The 17,404-nt window shown below is 42.1% G+C and overlaps 1 protein-coding gene across 5 annotated transcripts; it reads right to left on the bottom strand.

Moving 5' to 3' along the window:
* Positions 1-215: 215 nt before the first annotated feature.
* Positions 216-15,441, bottom strand: INIP (INTS3 and NABP interacting protein). 5 transcript variants are annotated; one of them, XM_063128528.1, is made up of 7 exons: positions 15,339-15,414; positions 14,530-14,690; positions 11,663-11,747; positions 5,346-5,448; positions 3,285-3,344; positions 2,544-2,634; positions 216-517 (listed from the first exon to the last, which is right to left on the bottom strand). In XM_063128528.1, exons 3-7 carry the CDS (start codon positions 11,685-11,687, stop codon positions 422-424), a joined length of 375 nt encoding a protein of 124 aa, XP_062984598.1. In that variant the 5' UTR covers positions 11,688-11,747; positions 14,530-14,690; positions 15,339-15,414; the 3' UTR covers positions 216-421. The 5 variants fall into 5 exon arrangements, with proteins under 5 accessions (XP_062984598.1, XP_062984597.1, XP_062984601.1 ...); XM_063128527.1 differs by lacking the exon at positions 14,530-14,690 and having other exon boundaries at positions 15,339-15,440; XM_063128531.1 differs by lacking the exons at positions 3,285-3,344; positions 14,530-14,690 and having other exon boundaries at positions 15,339-15,441.
* Positions 15,442-17,404: the final 1,963 nt, after the last annotated feature.

Here is a 17,404-nt window from a genome sequence, read left to right as displayed (position 1 = left end):
CGGCACTTTTATAGTGCAATCCTATACATGCCCACTTGAATTCAATGGCACTGCAGGCTTAATGTGCTATATAGATGCTAAACATTGCTCTAAGGTGGCTAGCTGGACATGCAGTAAATTAACTTGAAAGAACAAGTAAGCAAAGTCAGCTGCTTAACAGTAGTATCAGATTATAGAACCGGAAGGAATGAAAACAAAACAAAAAACAAGGTACATTAGAACTTGTTAAAGTAGTTTAATGTCCCCTGAAAACAAAATGTTTGGATCCAAAATGAAAGCCATTAGAATGAATAAAAATATATCTTCGGTTTTGAGTCCTCTTATTTTCATAAACCATTACATTAACTGAAAGTCTGGAAAGGTAGCAGCTGCAATACTAGATCAACACCCGCGTTCCTTCCTTCCTTCCTTGGATTTTCTCTCACTCTGCATCAAGTCGTGGTAACACAGGAAGAATAAGGTTTCCAAAGGCGGAGTCTTGAGTTATAAAGTATCCTGAAGAATGTGCATGAGCATGCTGGAAGAGGAACACATATCCATTTGGAAATGGTACACATAAAAACCAAGAGAAGATCCCACCACGATCCCAGCTCAAGGAGTGGAATTAAAAAACAACAACACAGGGTTGGAGGATTTTTTTGCTTTTATGTCTACACACAGCTTTTTCGCTTTAAAACTTTTGACCTCTCTGGACTTTAAACAAGCTGACTTGAATGTGAAATTGCAGCTGAAGCTTTGGTTAAGACTCAAGATCTATAATTCAATGCAAAAGACAGAGGGTGTGTTTGGACGCTCACGGTGGGGGAAGAAGCCATTGTGGCTGGTCCTCTGCCCTCACGCAACCATCATTTGCATTGAGTGTCATCTGAACCTCGTGCGGCATGGGGGGCTTTGCACCCACCCTACAATTTCTACTGAACGTCATGGTTTGTAGGATGAGTACGACACACACACACACCGGTTTAGATTAATTTTACACTAAGGCCTAATCTAAACCAAGCAGGATATTGCACTATGAAAGTGGTATATAAAAGGCAGGAGCCACACCAAGCAGGATATAGCGGTATGAAAGCGGTATGTGGTACTGTATGTGTCAATGGGCCCCAACGGTTGTCAGGTCACTTCAATACAGCTGTAAAGAAGTAGTGTGGCACCTGCCTTTTATATACCGCTTTCATACCACTTTCATAGTGCAATATCTTGTTTGGTATACAGTAGATTAAGCCTACGTCCTCATTGTACAGTTCCTAAGCTTTTCTTAGGCACATTGGTTTTCATTCCCAACACATGCAAAAACGAAAAAGAAAAAAAAGAGTTCTTCAGAACCACAACTTCTGAGTCACACTACGGCCCAGGATGATCAGGCACTAATACTACTCTTGGCCTTATGCAGATACTTGCACAACAACTGATTTAGCTGACTAATAACTTCCAGTTGTACATAGTCACAGCACAGGTGCCTTGACTGACCAGCCTTATGGTGATGCTTCTATGGGTTGGTGCATAGTCAACATACATCAACCAAAACTTTGGAACAGATGCAGATACAAGCTTTATATTTTTAATTAACTGTTTTGCACTGCTTGTAGAAAAGTTGAAAATGCCTGTGTTTATCAGAGCCAGTGATCTCGGGATTCGAGTTAAGGCTGGTTAAAATCCCACATTGGTTATGGGACTCCTTGGACAGCCTTGAGTAAGCTGCTTCCTTCTCAGCTCTGTTCCTCATTTCCAAAAGTGGAAATCATAGCATCCCACTTCACAAGGACATAAAAGATGCATAATGTAGGACAGAGGTGGGCAGAAAGTAGATCTCTAGATGTTTTGAAGTTCAATTCCCAGCATTCCTGGCCACTGGCCCTGCTGGCAGTTGACGTCCAAAACATCTGGAGATCTACATTCTACCCACCCCTGATGTAGAGCACTTTTTAACATTGACCTTGTTCAGATGACACGCTAAGCCACGGTGATTAAGCATTTTAGGCTAAACATTATTGCTTAGCGTAGCGTGTGAACCATGACTTCGCATGTCATGTGAACCATTCCCAACCATAGTGGCTACATAACCCCAAGTTTAAACGCACTCACTAACCATTTGCTGCAAAAGGGTTAGCGGCCTAACCATGGCTTAGCGTGCTGTCTGAACAGGCCCATAGAAAGTGATGTATAAACTATAATACTTTTCTTTCTAGATTCTGCCTATCCATGCTCTACTTTCCTGCATATCCCTTCATCTACTAACTCTTCTACTACACTCACGCTTTACAAGCTTTTGCCAGGAGTTTTGAAAAAAACCCAGCTGCATGGGGTCATATAGTCCAGAAGTCAGAACACGTCATGGATCAAATGGTGCGATAGGCATGGCCAAAGCCACTCATTCACTGTATTACAAGATACTGCCAGAAGATTAAACAATGCAATCACCGCACAATTCCTAGATTTTTGCGATGCACATTTGTTTATGTTCCCAAGACATCTACATCAGTTCTTTGGAACCACAGCTTCCAAACAGCCCATTTGGGTCTGCTTTGCCCAGGACGACTCACCTGTAAAGCAGCCTTTTGCTGTGCAGCTATGTGCTGTTGCTCAGCATGGTCACGGAAATCCTTGTTAAGGGAGGATCTAGCTAGTGAGATGCTGCAAGCAACAGAAAAGGAAAAAACACGGTGAAGGTAAAAACCAGCACAGGATCAAGGCGGAGGTTTGTCGTGGCTGGGGTGGGTATTTCATAGTCAAAGCGTTCCACGGCTGCTTCTACTTTAAAAATCAGACTTGACACTTTGGGGAAATATGACATGCAAGATGGTGTGTACGCACACACACACCGGATGAACAATTCTGCCCAAGGAAAATAGGTCACATCCCGACTTAGTCATACTTCGAGCGGAGACACTGAAACCAACGGGACTTAAGTTAATTATGACTACCCTCCTGTTGATTTCAGTGGGTCTATTCTAAGTGTGACAGAGGGCATGTCTACACCAGCCTTATATCCCAGGATCATTCCTGTGCATCCAAATGCCACACAGGGGATCCCGGAAGCAGGCAGGGAAATCCCTCCATTTTCCAGGGATAACCCTTAGGTGTGGAAAGGGCCTAAGTCTGGGTCCAACCTACTCACATTAAGTCAAATTGGAAGGAAATCCAGCCCCAGCATAAACCCAAAGGGCATCAACTGGAAGACATGCAGTAGAATGACTCTTGGGCCCCCCAGTATATTTCTCTCTCTCACCAGGGCCACCCCATCACTTGCCTAAGCAATACCTGAATAAAACTACAGCACTAACCAGGGGTCCATAGTCTTCATGATGGGGAGTTCATATGTTTGGTAGAGTGGCTGCAGAACTCTGTATGCAGGAAAAGAGTTTCCCATTGAGATTGAGCCCAGACAAGGTCTCTTTGTAGCCAACAATGCTGACAAGTTATAGTACACAAAAACATGACTACTCCACCATGAGCAATAAATCAAGTTCTAGGCTAAACACTTGGAGGAGGAAAAGAAATTATATAAAAGAGTTATTGGCTGTTGTTGTTCTTTGTGGGGTTGTTGCTTTTTCATTTAGGGCCCATGCAATATCTCAAAGGCTTAAGTGCACATCTTAGATCTTAACATAAAAATGATAATGAAGTTCAGCATCCAGAAGAACAGCAAGGGGCACAAAGAAAAACAAATTTTAAAATACCGCGGATTGTTAGATTCTGCCACTTTCTTGGGGAAAGTGCCTTGAAAATCACTGGCTGTATGTTCTCTCAGGGAGCCTGGAACAACAGAAATACAATCCGACTGGATGTAGTCACTTAGAACACCTAACAAAAAGACTGAAATGCCCAACCTCCATGATCACATTCTTAAGATTTCCACACTTACTCTGAAAATTGGATAACATGGATATCCATGTTAATGCTTCTGTTAGCTGCTGAACTTACAACTCACATTTGATGACAATAAAATCATAGACATTAGAGAGAAATTGGGGTGAGGAGTTGAGCTTGTGTGCCTAGTTCTCCGATTTTTTTAAAAAAATTACTTTGGTACTGAATTATAACACTGAAGGTTCAGAAAACTGACAATTGTATTTAATTCTCTCAATTGTATTCACATACTACACGTAAAACGAACAATGCACGTGAGAGAACACACTGATCATTAAAAAAAAATCTTTTTCTTTGCTTTCCAAAGTTTTAATGCTTTCTCAAATCAGAAAGGCAACCATATTAGCATCTTGGAGCAAAAACAAGTCAGTTTTTGCTGCAAGAGACCAGCATGGCTACCCTTCTGGGATTGGTCCCCATGGAAGGCACCAGACTTCGCTACACAGATAAGGGGAATTTATGGCTCCAAGGACTTCCAGATCGGCACTACTGAGATGTGTTTCCTGGAATTTGATACCTACCCTAAACCCTCTCATCTTTCACTGCTGACTTTTCTTTAGATTTTAATTGTTTATTTCCCCCCTAACCTTCTTCACTGAAATGACTCACCTTATTGTATTTTAATATTTATGATGAGTTTTAAAAGCGAAAGTCATCTTTGGAAGCACTTTGGCTGAGAAGTGGGTAAGTATAGCATCTTTTATTTTCTTTTTTAAAAGATAACTTTAAAACAGAGGTGTTGATCTACAGACACAGGGTCCAAATCTGACCTAACAGAGGTCCTCAGATGATCATGATTGCTTCCCCTGTCCTCCAAACACTAAACATTCCTGAATTTTCCCTATACCAAAAGTTTCAAATGTCTCTCCTAAAGCTTAATTATTGGCAGTGAGCACATTAAGCTAAAAGATGCTGGCATTTCCAATATGTTTCACCCCACCCTCTTATGCCCACCACAGGAATGCGCCCCCCGAGACCTTTTCCAAATTGTCAGGCTGAAAGAGATTCAACACTCCTGCTTTAAAGCATATCTATATTTATTTATTACATTTATATCCTGCCTTTTTTCCTCCAAGGAACCCAAGGCGGCGTACATAATCCTCCTCCTCTCCATTTTATCCTCACATCAACAACCCTGTGAGGTAGGTTGTGCTGAAGAGTCTGTGACTGGCCCAAAGTCACCCAGTGGGTTTCCATGGCCGAGTAGGGACTAGAACCCGGATCTCCTGACTCCCAGTCCAACACCTTAGCCACTACACCACATTGGCTCTCTGAACAGGGCACAGGCGAGACACGGGAGACATGAAATCCAGGGTGCATGCTGGCTGATACTGAGAACCATCAGCACACAACTCTTATGGTGTTGTGGGCCCACTGGATGGACATATAGCTGATACGAGAAAGCATTATTTGGCCTGTCTCTGAGTGGTGAGCATGACCGAGACAAAAAGGGCGACCTCTGAACATATCCGTACCTGGCTCCGGGGTGGTTTGTGGAAGACTGGTTTTGCAGCAGAAGCCTCCTCTTCTCCATGTCTAGCTCAGCCAAGATTGCAACCCTGTTCTTATTCTGAAAGCCTAGCGAGAATGAGAAGAATGTAGATGCCGGTGATGCATGCTATTGCTTTGAACCGCCCAATAATCTTGCCAAAGTGAATTATGATGAATATATTAATCTTCAAAGCCAACAAGCACCATCCCTGAAGCCTATTTATAACTTCCCTTTCTTGTCTCCTCATTTCTAATGCAAAATAGCTTCCTAACAATATTATATATACTGTTAAAAGAAGACTCGGGTTCCGAACTATGAGCAGGCTGCTTCAATATTGCACGGCTTTCCCCACCATAAACACCTCGGCATTGATTTCTGCGTTTTAACTGTCTTATTCTACAAAACAGAAAACATCTCCGAGCACAATCATTTGTATAAGATGCAAACAATTCGCGTTGTATTGATTCCAGAAAGTTTGGCTGAAAAGGCAGCTATAAATATAAGAAATAAAAACTTTTTTTGTATACTCCTGAGCCACCCCACAAGAATGCAATATAATCTTGAGATTCAGAGTTCATTAAAAAAAAAAATCTTGTCCTGAGAGTTAGAAAGAGAAGTTCAGCAACATAAATGGGTGCAGGTCTGGGGGAACCCATAAAAGAATCAGAATTAGGGGAGAAAGATGTAAGAAGTGTAAAATATTTGTCTGGAGAAGAGAAGATTTAGGGGAGACATGATAGCACTCTTCAAATACTTGAAAGGTTGTCACAAAGATGAGGGCCAGGATCTCTTCTCAAACTTCCCAGAGTGCAGGACATGGAATAATAGGTTCAAGTTACCAGAAGCCAGATTCCAGCTGGACATCAGGAAAAACTTCCTGACTGTAAGAGCAGTACGACAATGGAACCAATTACCTAGGGAGGTAGTGGGCTCTCCCACCCTAGAGGCATTCAAGAGGCAGTTGGACAGCCATCCGTCAGGCATGCTTTAAGGAGGATTCTTGCACTGAGCAGGGGGTTGGACTCGATGGCCTTGTAGGCCCCTTCCAACTTTACTATTCCATTATTCTAAATCATGAGGTCATCCTCTCTCTCTCTCTCTTTTAATATGTTCTTAAAAGGAATAGTATTCTCGTAACAATGTTCTCTTTCTCCCTTAGTGTCCTGCCTAATATAGGAACTTTCTTAATGAATGCTCCTGAGCTCCTAAATTCCTCGAGGGGTATCCCACTGGTGGAAAGGGTAAGATGATCTTCATGAATTGCCCCCTCCCTTGCAGTCTCCTGAAAATCTACTCCAGAGGGTTGCGGGACCCTCCACTACAGTGGGGGGGATGTGGCACTGGACGCAGAGGGGAGGGGGAGGGGATTGGCAAAAACCACCTCTCCCCTTTCTGCCAGTGGCAGTGTCCCAAGCAGAACTCAGCCCAGAAGCTGCTCCTGTGGGCAGAATATAAATTGGATCCAACCCACTATTGCTAAATTCCATTTTCAAGATTTTCCCCAAGGCTGATTCAATTTTCACCCTTGAGGGTAACAAATTAGCACAGCGCGTTTATGTCAGCGGCGTTCGAGGCAGCATATGTATTATGCAACTCTTCGAACAAGTTGTACTTCTTGCACGTGCGTGCTATGGTCATCCAGCTCGTAATTTACTTCTTCGGTAGCCCTCAGCACTGAACAGTTTCCCTTTGGGCCAACACAGATGGGCTACAGGTGGAGTTTTGTTGGGACAACTAGCACCAGCTGCTTCAATATGTACAGCTTTTACCCTGAAGTCCTTTAACGGATATTACACTAAGGGACTCTGAGGCACTCTTCTGAGGGCTAATCCAAAACAGAGGCCATCTGAACTGTAGATGGAAGTGGGTAACATGGGACCTCCCCCCCGGCCTCAACTGAGGCAGTTGCTCCCCTTGTTGAAATTCGGTGCGGCAGTGGCAAAAAAACCCTGGGGTTTTCTGCTGGCAAACCACTATGGAGACTCAAAAGTGCCAAATTTAGCTTGTTTTCTGTACAGTGTGGACAAAAAGCCAGGCAAATACCCAGACCAGACTATGCTATATAGATGATGATGCAATTTTTTAAAAGTGTTTCAGTCAGCACTTTTTCTAAGGATGCCTATACATCCTTCCTGTCTAATTCATAACCAGTGAAATTTTACGTATTGTAGCATTCAAAATAAGGAAGTAGGGCTTAAAAACAAGGATGACAAGGTTTCCTGTCAGATAAACATGTTTCAATTTGATATATTATTCAAGAAACAAAAGAAGCCTACATGTTTCGTGTGCAAATACTGTAGCCAGAATTATCTTCGATAAACCTGACAACCATAGATCGCATGTGCTTTAAACTACATGTCTCAATAGACTTTCTACGTAAAAGGCCCTTATTCAGCTCCTTGCAAGCCAATCACTATTAGTGTCATTTCACTACAGTCTCTCACAATTGGGAGACAGTCCAGTATCCAACCAAGTAGATGTACAATTAGGTGCGAAGGTTGTTCTCACGGCAATATCATGTTCGGTTTCTGCACAAAAAAACTCAAGGCAACTGAGCAGAGTGAATCTGGCTACCAAATCTAGTTACCAAGTTCTTCTAAGAGAAAGAGAATTATTCACAGGAAAAAAGCCAGTTAATTTCTGCAATACATGTTTTACAGGAAAGGATTAACAGAAGGGGAAGGGGGAGGAAAGCCTACCTCTATTCTTTGGCCGTTTCTACACCTGCCTTTTTTCCAGAGATCGTCACAGGATCATCCCTGTTCATGCAAATGACACACAGGGCATTCCAGGAGCAGGCAGAGACAATCCCTCCATTTTCCTGGGATAATCCTTTGGTATAGAAAGGGCCTTCTTCTCCCTCCACAGAAATCCCTCATCCCACTTTCATCCGGAGGTATAGATCATTGGGAAGGATCCTTCCCAATGGGTCTTGGGCTGAGGAGAAGAATACAGTTGGCCATGCTCTCTGTCTCAGCCCAAGCCAATTTGAGTGACCAATTATAACCTCAGAGATAGGGATCAGCGTAGTCCTCAGCCAGCCCTGCTCCTAAAATGATCACAGGGTTCTGATTTGGAAGGATGAATGTGCTTCCTAGGGGGGCCATAGAGTTTTAGGGAAAGTTTGTCCGGTCACAGTTTTTCAGAAAGGCACAGAAGGTAGAGACCCATTCTGCCTAGCCAAAACACACCATTTCAGAACTCTATCAGCCACATAGAGGCGAACGGAGTTTAGAAATAGAATATAGATTTCTAGGCAATGCAGCCATAAAGAACTACTACACCCTTTATAGTAATCTCATTGTGCCTACCGCAATCACAAACAACAAGCCAATTCTCTACTACTTTCTGATAATGATTTACATTTTGATGTGTTCTCCCACATGTTCAGTAACAATTAAGGAAAATTCATGTTGCTCATTAAATTTCCCTTGAATTATTAAAGTATGAATATTTTATTTGCCTGATAACTACGATCACATACACAAAAGAATCCAGTACATTCAGTTGTTCATGGATATGGAGTCCTTGGAAAATCTGTATATATAGATTAATGAATGCCCTCAGTGTATTAGAACCTGAGAATTAAATGCTAACTAAAAATCTGAAGCCCTTTATCCACCCTTTCTGACAGAACAACCCTCTGTGAAGAGCAACAACATTCTAAAATGCTCTGTAACTTTAAATTAGGACAGGGTAAATTAATGAGAAGTCACCTCTTTAAGGCATGTGGCAAAAACTGCCTAAAATCAGTTCAATTTTCTTTTTTTTAAATGTTTTTTTTAAATTCAAGTGCCAGTGAAGGAAAAAAAAGTTTAACAAAACATCAAATTAGACGGTCAGAAATCTCATGCAATAAACTCCTCCTAGGACTGTAGAATTTTCTCATCCAGTTAATTATCAATTTCCCTTCAACTAACAGGCATCAGAAGGCCCACCATCTTAAGACACAATGGCTGATTGTACCACTTTGGAATGCAGCTCAGATTTTTCATCTTTGAATGCAATTCCACATAAAACTTCCTAACTATAGAAAAGCTAGCTTGTTGGGGGAGACTAGCATAACAGAATTTTTTTTGCAGTTTTTACGTGGGAACGCACTCAAACATACTGCCCCCCCATCTTGCATTTCAGTGTCTTAAAACAAGCCATTCTACTCCAATTAGCTAATTTTTTTTAGAAAAACAGGTAATTAACTGGATAATATTATCCTTGGTATCATTTTGAAGTCGTTTTATTGGCATATTACAGTTGTCAAAAGCCAAGGGCGTGAGCTTGTCTTTTGTTTATTAGCTGAAGCAAAGTCATTAATTGCTTAAATGTCAGGACAGAAACAATGCCATGATTAGAGTTCTGTGGCTAATAAAAAGTTTGGAAAGCAGCAAACATAATGAGATTAACACACACAAGTACATTTCAAGAAGCTCAAAACAAAACACCTAACTAGATTAAACCAATGGGAAAAGAATTACATTTTCCTGGTGTGGTGACAAATACTTAAGACTACCAAAATATCCATCATTATGACAGGTGAAACTGTCTTGAAGAAAGGCCCTTATATTACAGAGAGTCTATGGTGGCATAACAGGTAGCTACATGCAGAAGTCTTCCACAGGCATCCTCCAAATCTAAACTTACATGTGGAGAAAGTGACAGTGGGTAAAATCCAACATAAGTCCTACTTAGACTTACTAACGTAAGTCCCACTCCTATCAATATCTCTGCTTTAAGTAGGACTTATGTTAGATTTTCCCCAGGAGATGCACACTGCTGACCATGCCCCTGACATCCCTCATGGCCCTGGCTCCATCCCTTGAGAGCTGCACATTGGCGTGGACATCTCTATAAGAAAAGCCCATGCACAAGCAGTGCTTACACATACGCTTTGAAATAATGAGAACTTCTGGTTGCATAGGGGCTCCAACTACAGGGAAGCCTAGACTTTCCCTGTGCAGATGTCCATACTTGCGTAAAGGCCAGTGCCATACAGGACATCTTGGGCAGGGCCAGCAGCGTAAACTCACTGCCCCCTTCTTCTGCCTGAACAGGGCTAGAACATCTCTCCCTCACAGAACTCCAAGGAAGCCAATTGGAGTGTGTCGGGCCATATCCACCCTTCATTCGAAGAGCCCAATCACAGACACTGTTTCAGAGTTGGCTTACGCATTATTGTTTAGCAAGATGTATACAAAGGATTTTCTTTGTTGCTCCGTTGAGTCTAATACATGTTCTAAAATTAATTAAGAAGAAAATTTAAAATTCAGTAGGCCTTTGCTAGACATTCAACTTTGTTCCTCCCTCGTCAGCTTTAAGAAACATTTTAAGGCTTTGTTGTTCTTTGAATGTTACTTTTTTGCCCACTGGGTTTTCCTCTTTAATATATCTCAGGAGTAGGGAGATGTTTTGGATTATAATTCCTAATCACGGCCATGCTGACTGGGGCTAATGGGAGTTGTAGTCCAAAATATGGAAAGCCAAGTTGCCTACACCTAGTATATCCCATATTTCTTTTCCCTTTGAAAATGTGTGCTTTAATTAGACTCTTACAGGATTTTACATAAAACCACCAGGTGTGCTAATTGTATTTCATTAATTTACGCAAAGTGTTCCAAGCACCAACCGGTGGTACTGCATAAACAAACATTATTAGAATTAAAATCTGTAATGTGCTTTCTTGTGAAGGCATTGCTACTGGAAGAGCTGCCAAATTCATGGCCAGTAGAAAGCATGGGGAGATTATGTTTACGAATCCAGAATGTGTTTTCTTTTAAGCATAGACCTGTGCTTCTGTATCATAAAAAAGACACATAAAAATAATTGTCCTTGATCTTCCTCTACCTCTAGACATTTAACAACTAATAAGACTTGGATTGAAATACATATCACCACCCAAATTAAAGGTAACCACCAGTTCAGTATTGAACAAATGAACATCAGTACTGGGACATAAACATGCATCTGGACACAGAAGTCCTTTGCTAGATCAAGTTGACTCCTTCTTCCTGGGTCTTTTATTTTGCTTAAATTGAATCAGCCCATCTTGTAAGAATGTTTACATTTTAATTCAGAGGTGCTAGGCCTCTAATATTGCCAAAATGTTCAGGGGGGGAATTTATTAGGATTTTCCCAATGCAAAAGATCTAAAAAAAGATTCCTTGGTATAAAATGCTGATGTTTCATTTGTTTTTATTACACATAAGCACAAAAGCAGGCCTTTAATTCAATTCTAAAATGGAACTAAAAGAGCATTTGTAGCAGCTTTACAGATAGACGCAGAGATTTCCAAATGTTAACATTTACCTTGTCCAGGAGGGTTTGAAGCCATCTTTCCAGTTCCCACCTTAGTTTTATGAGAAGCAACTATAACTTGCAGTTATATGAAAAGCTATAAAAATGAACATGAATTAATATGTGGACATAAAGGCATGCAACTCCAAAGCTCACTAATGTACTATTACATGTTAATATCTTGTTTGAACAACTTCCAGATTTTGGAGAATGCTTGCAAAAACACAGAGTGAGTAGCAGCTGTATTATGGCAAACACAGAGATACTTGAGGCATCTTGAAGACTAACAGATTTATTGTGGCATATGCTTTCATAGGGTAAAGCCCCAGTTATCAGTACTTTTAAACCACCCAATGGTGTCCAGAGCAAAAACCAGCCAGGTTGTTAACTGGGAGTGCGAGATCCCCTTATTGGGACAACTGCAATGCTTTCCAATTTGTTTCTGAGCTCAATTCAAACTGCTGGTAATGACCTTAAAAGCACTCTGCAGTTTGGAACCAGGGTAACTGAAGGATTGCCTTCTTCTATATGAAACCTGCCTGCTTTCCAAGATCATCAGCTTAGATGCCCCAACTATACCCCCATGCACATTGATTGGAACAAGGAAGGGCCTTTTAAGTAGAAGCACCTATATATAGTGTGTCATCTATTTGCTCAGAAAAGGGTCTGTTGTCACCAACATATATTGGGCTAGTTCAGACATCAGGATAAATCATGGTTAATTTTGATGGGGGTGAGCTGCAGTGGGCCTCAGGCTCACAGCCAGGAGGAAGAGAGATTGGAAGCTTTTGCTTCTGATTGTTGTTGGTCATTGTTTATGGCCAACCCTTAATCAGTAGATTAGTCAACTAACCAGTTGATGAACTCTGAGGTTACAAAAGAAGGCCTGGGCATTTTTGGAATACACATGATGTACCATGATCCTCACTTGCTGAGGATAATTAGGCCTAAGGTCTACTCAGTGCCTGCATGGAGAACTCTCTGCGAATCCTCGATACACTGCCTTGGGTCCTATTCAAGAATTGTGCTTTCAGTTGACTTATACCCCACTCTATACCATGGGCTCAGAGGGTTTTTAAAGGTTGTTTTTAAAGGTCTTGTCTAGGGGTTCATAATCTAAATGTATTTATTCTGATAGAGTTAGTAACTGAAGACAGGAACTAACATGTTAAAGATGGTGTTTCTTCCTAAAAATGAGAGATGCTTACTAAATAACCTCTTCAACTTCCTCCAATAGCTCAAAAATACACCTATAATGAATTTGCAGTATATATAAAAATATTTAAATTGCACCTATTAATTAATTGATCAACTGATTAAAAGGCAGATAATGGGGAATGTTTAGCTGATTAATCAGCTGACAGCATTACAGCACTAGTTAAAACACACTAATTCTTTGTTTAATGGGGCTCATTTCCATGTATGCACACTTGCTTAGGAGAAACCCCACTGAATACAGTAGAAATTATTTCAGAGTAAACATTCATAGGGCTGCATTGTAAGGAACATTAGAACTGTCTTTCTGTCTCAAACAAATATAGTTCAGCATTTTGCCCTCAACAGAGGCCAACGACAAGACTCTTGTTCTTTTTCACAGCCACAAGATCAGAAGCATCCTTTTCTGCTCTTTAACAAACCATAGATACCGGGACAGTAAAACTCTGAGTACCATGATTTATTTAAACTCCCCAAATAAGCCAGGATTTGAAACCACAGCTCCTGATTTATTCCCACTAACTGGAGTTTAAACAAACAACGGTTTCCCAAATTTGGAGGAAACAAAGCAGTGGTTTCCTTAAAAGCAGATGCTTTCAATTTCCTCAAAACCCACGAAAGAGGAAGGGAGCATGTGTGAAGCCAAGGCTCACTGGAGCTTCTCAGATAAGTTGGACTACAACTCCAATCATCCCCAGCATGACTCCAGGTTGGGGAGGGATGACATGCTTCTGTCTCTCGCAGCTGGTGCTGGTGGCTCTCTAAGTTCGGAAAAGCAACTTTGGAGGAGGAGGTAAGGGGGCATTCTGGTGGATGGGAGGAGACGGGAGGGGCCAGGATACAACTTACCCTGAGCCTTCTCCAGCTTTGTCCCCTCTCCCTCTGAAGAACAAGTCTAAAAGCCAGTCTAGCAATATCTACAGGGTGGGAAGGCAAAGATCACATCTGCCACTAGTCTCACACTGCATTGGATGGTTGGACACTTCTGAGTTTGGGGGCTTCCAATCACCGAGGGTGCACTTTAGGATTGCACCTTGAACCTTTTTTTTAAAATTCAGAAGGCCCCCTTTAAAGCCCTTAAGCTTAATTCCCAAGAAACGTCAACCTCTTGATCATTTTGGCTGCCCAATTTGTCTGTTAATCAGCTCTATATTGCTCTTACTGAAATGGAATGGCCAGGAAGAGAAGGTGTTCTGGAAGCATCCTCAGCTTTGCTTAAGTCCAGGTGTGGATAACCTCATGTCTGGGCCCCAAATCCATTCCTCCGGGGGTGGGTGGGGAGAGAAGGGTCTCCTTCCCCCAACCACTGATTATTTAGTGGGCTTCTGTGAAGTCCCCCCTTCTAAAAGTTTGAAATGCCTCTTCTAAGATTTCATTACTTGCAAGAAGAGCTTTAACCTGAAATATGCTGGTTTTTCACCCCACCCCTTTTGCCTTTGGCCCCCCGAGAAGAGTTTGGCCCTCAGGCTGAAAGAGGTTCTGCACCCGAGTGGGGCAGGAAAGTACCCCAAAGTAGTGAATGTGTGGACTGTCAGAAACAAAACCGGTGTGGTTCATTTGCAGCATCCTCCACAGCTCAGAGCCAAACCCAGGAGCTCCATCCCCAAGGAGCCAATAGCCAGCATTTCCTTTTTCCCTTGGTGGGTTTCCTGCACTTTTAGTACCTCCAGACTAGCAGACCTTCAGCAGGCCAAGCTCTTCCCAACATTCAAAGATGGCAATAGGTGAAGGGTGTTCTGCCTCCTCCTGCTCATCATGCAACTATTTAATGTCTGAACAGTCCAACCCAGAAACTCAACTTGAGGAACGTTTCTGACAGCCAAGGCTAAGAAGAGAGGGGGGAAGGAGGAGTGAAATAGCACTTTATTTACTGAATTCAAAAATTCACAAACTGCTTTTTAAGGTAGACCCATCTAATGAATAATAGTCCCAGGTAATCAAAGACTCGCATAAAGCTTGGTTTGCATAGGATGTTAATCCTATATAAGAGTCGACCCATTAAAAATAGTACCCTATTTCTTCGATTCTAAGACACACTTTTTTCCCCATATAAACTTCTCTAAAAATGGGGTGCGTCTTAGAATCGTGGGTGTGTCTTAGGTTTTTTTTTTTCTGTCGGTGGTACTGAAATTAGTGTGCGCCTTACAATCGAAGAAATATATTAAGCAAACACTGGATACAACCCAATGCAACTAGAGAATAAAGTTTATTTTTTTAAAAAAAATCCATCAAAGCTGCTACCTATACACACCTACTAGGCATACACAAGCCTAGTCCTTTGCCTAGGTGAGCAACCAAGCATAAATCTGCACTAATTTATTGCTGTTCTAATTGCTTGCGGCTTCAACAGCATCTGAGCATTGGGTGAAAGCAAGGAGCCGGGAGCACAGCGGCAGGAAGCGCCTGGCGGAGTAAGTTAGGAGTTAGTGGTAATAAAAATAATTTTTAAAAGCCTTGGCTCAGCTCAACATACCTGACAGTTGGCAATCCCAGTCCATCCCCATCCTTCATGCCCGTGGTCCGCTCGCCATTTTCTCTGGCTCCCTCTTCATACTCCTCCTCCCACCCACGCACCCCCACCCGGCAGCACAGATGGACTCTCCCGCTACCTCCCCGTTTAGAATCTTCCCTCCGGACTGGATTTCCCCAATGAAGACTCGAATCACTCACCCCCCCTCGTTACGTCATACAAGTGCGCCGCATGAGGAAAGGCGCCCTCTTCTCATCTGCCCTTAGTATCTCCTGAAAAGGATAGAGACTTATACAAGTATAGCGTGAAACACGAGTGTATAGCTTCCGGGTTCCGTTGAAAGTTTCGCCTGACGCTTTTGCTATGGCCAAAAAAGAACAGTCTGCCTGCATGCAAGTGAATGGGCGGCGAGGGGCAAATTTGCTGCAACCGGTGGTGTGTTTTGTGAGTGGGATTTCTAACCAGCCCTGGCAGAAGAAACCGGGATGGGGTGGGGTTAGAATTACTTCCAGTAAAGCATTTTATAGTTTTACTTAATTTAGGGTGAACATATAAAAAGGAGGACAGGGCTCCTGTATCTTTAACAGTTGCATAGAAAACGGAATTTCAGCCGGTGTCATTTGTATACAGGCAGCACCTGGTGAAATTCCCTCTTCATCACAACAGTAAAAGCTGCAAGAGCCCTGCCCTAGAGTGACTGGATACAAAAGAGGGCAGCGCTGGTGCAGCTTTCACTGTTGTGATGACTCTGAAATTCCTCCTGTCCTCCTTTCCATATGGCCACCCTACTTAATTGCCCCGATTATTGTCAAAAGGGGGTGGGGGTTGAGTGCGGTTTATTAGATTTCATAGCTACATCATTACATTGCAGGGCGCTTCCCCAGAACTAACTGCAATATGGGGATAATAACGAAGGACTTGCATTTCCAATGTCAGCATGAAGTAAGATCTGATTCTGCCTTTGGATTGCGTGGGGGAGGTGTCAAAATGAATTAGGAAGCCCAGGTTTCAAATGACAGAAGTTAGTCTTCTTCTTTCATAAGTCTATGAGAGCTGATAGAGTCATGAAAAAGGAAGACTGACTTCCATTATGTGCTCTGTTCATTGGGCCCTAGTCATAAGGAAGTTATCGATTGACACTCCCTTTATACGGAGAGACCGCATTTTATGGTTTCTTCGGATGCCATCTCATTATAGTGGTAGAAGTGACAGATGCTCATAGGGGACAATGCAGAAAGCCAGAACCTTAGGTTGTATCCAAGCTTAGTCCTACTTGGAGTAGACCCATTGAAATGAGTGGGCCTTAAGTTAGACTAACACTGGATACAATCCTTTTTCATTGCAATCTTCCAACTATGCCCGACCAACAAAAGTAGAAGCAAAGCAAAACTGTATGCTCTTTTAAATGTTCTTCTTCTTCTCCTCCTCCTCCTCCTCCTCCTCATTCAATAATCTAAAAAGTCACCCTGCTCATACTGTAGAGTGACCATATGAAAAGGAGGACAGGGCTCCTGTATCTTTAACAGTTGTATTGAAAAGGAAATTTCAGCAGGTGTCATTTGTATATATGGGGAACCTGGTGAAATTCCCTCTTCATCACAATAGTTAAAGCTGCAGGTGCCCTGCCCTCTTTTAAATCTGGTCACTCTAGTACAGCTCCTGCAGCTTTAACTGTTGTGATGAAGAGGAATTTTCACCAGGTTCTCCATATATACAAATGATGCCTGCTGAAATTCCCTTAATTCAACTGTTAAAGATACAGGAGCCCTGTCCTTTTAATATGGATGCCCCATCACACTTCTTTTCCTAAGAGTGGACAAATAAAATTGTCCAGTATTATTTCCTCCATAGTGAAGCTGTTATACAGATCCCTATAATTTCCCCTGGGCATAAAACAAAAAATAAAAATGCAAAAGCAGCCTTGGGAGGCTGAGAATATAAGGCTGCAATCATATATACACTTACCTGCAAATACACCCCATTCTATAGGATTATGCTGTAACTGGAGGTAGGGGTGGGGCTGCTTAACCCCTTACTGTTTCCATTTGATTGCTTTTATGTTCAAAATT

The sequence above is a fragment of the Elgaria multicarinata genome, chromosome 6 (assembly GCF_023053635.1).
Source record: "Elgaria multicarinata webbii isolate HBS135686 ecotype San Diego chromosome 6, rElgMul1.1.pri, whole genome shotgun sequence".
Classification (NCBI taxonomy): domain Eukaryota; kingdom Metazoa; phylum Chordata; class Lepidosauria; order Squamata; family Anguidae; genus Elgaria; species Elgaria multicarinata.
This window is presented reverse-complemented; position numbering and strand designations above follow the sequence as displayed.

Coding starts and splice junctions, on each gene's coding strand:
- INIP (XM_063128526.1), bottom strand. CDS start 15,369: ATGGGGATGGACTGGGATTGCCAACTGTCAG. Junction 2,635..3,284: donor ATGAAGACTATGGACCCCTG/GTTAGTGCTGTA, acceptor TGTTGCTTGCAG/CATCTCACTAGCTAGATCCT. Junction 518..2,543: donor AGCAAAAGGCTGCTTTACAG/GTGAGTCGTCCT, acceptor TTCCTCTTCCAG/CATGCTCATGCACATTCTTC.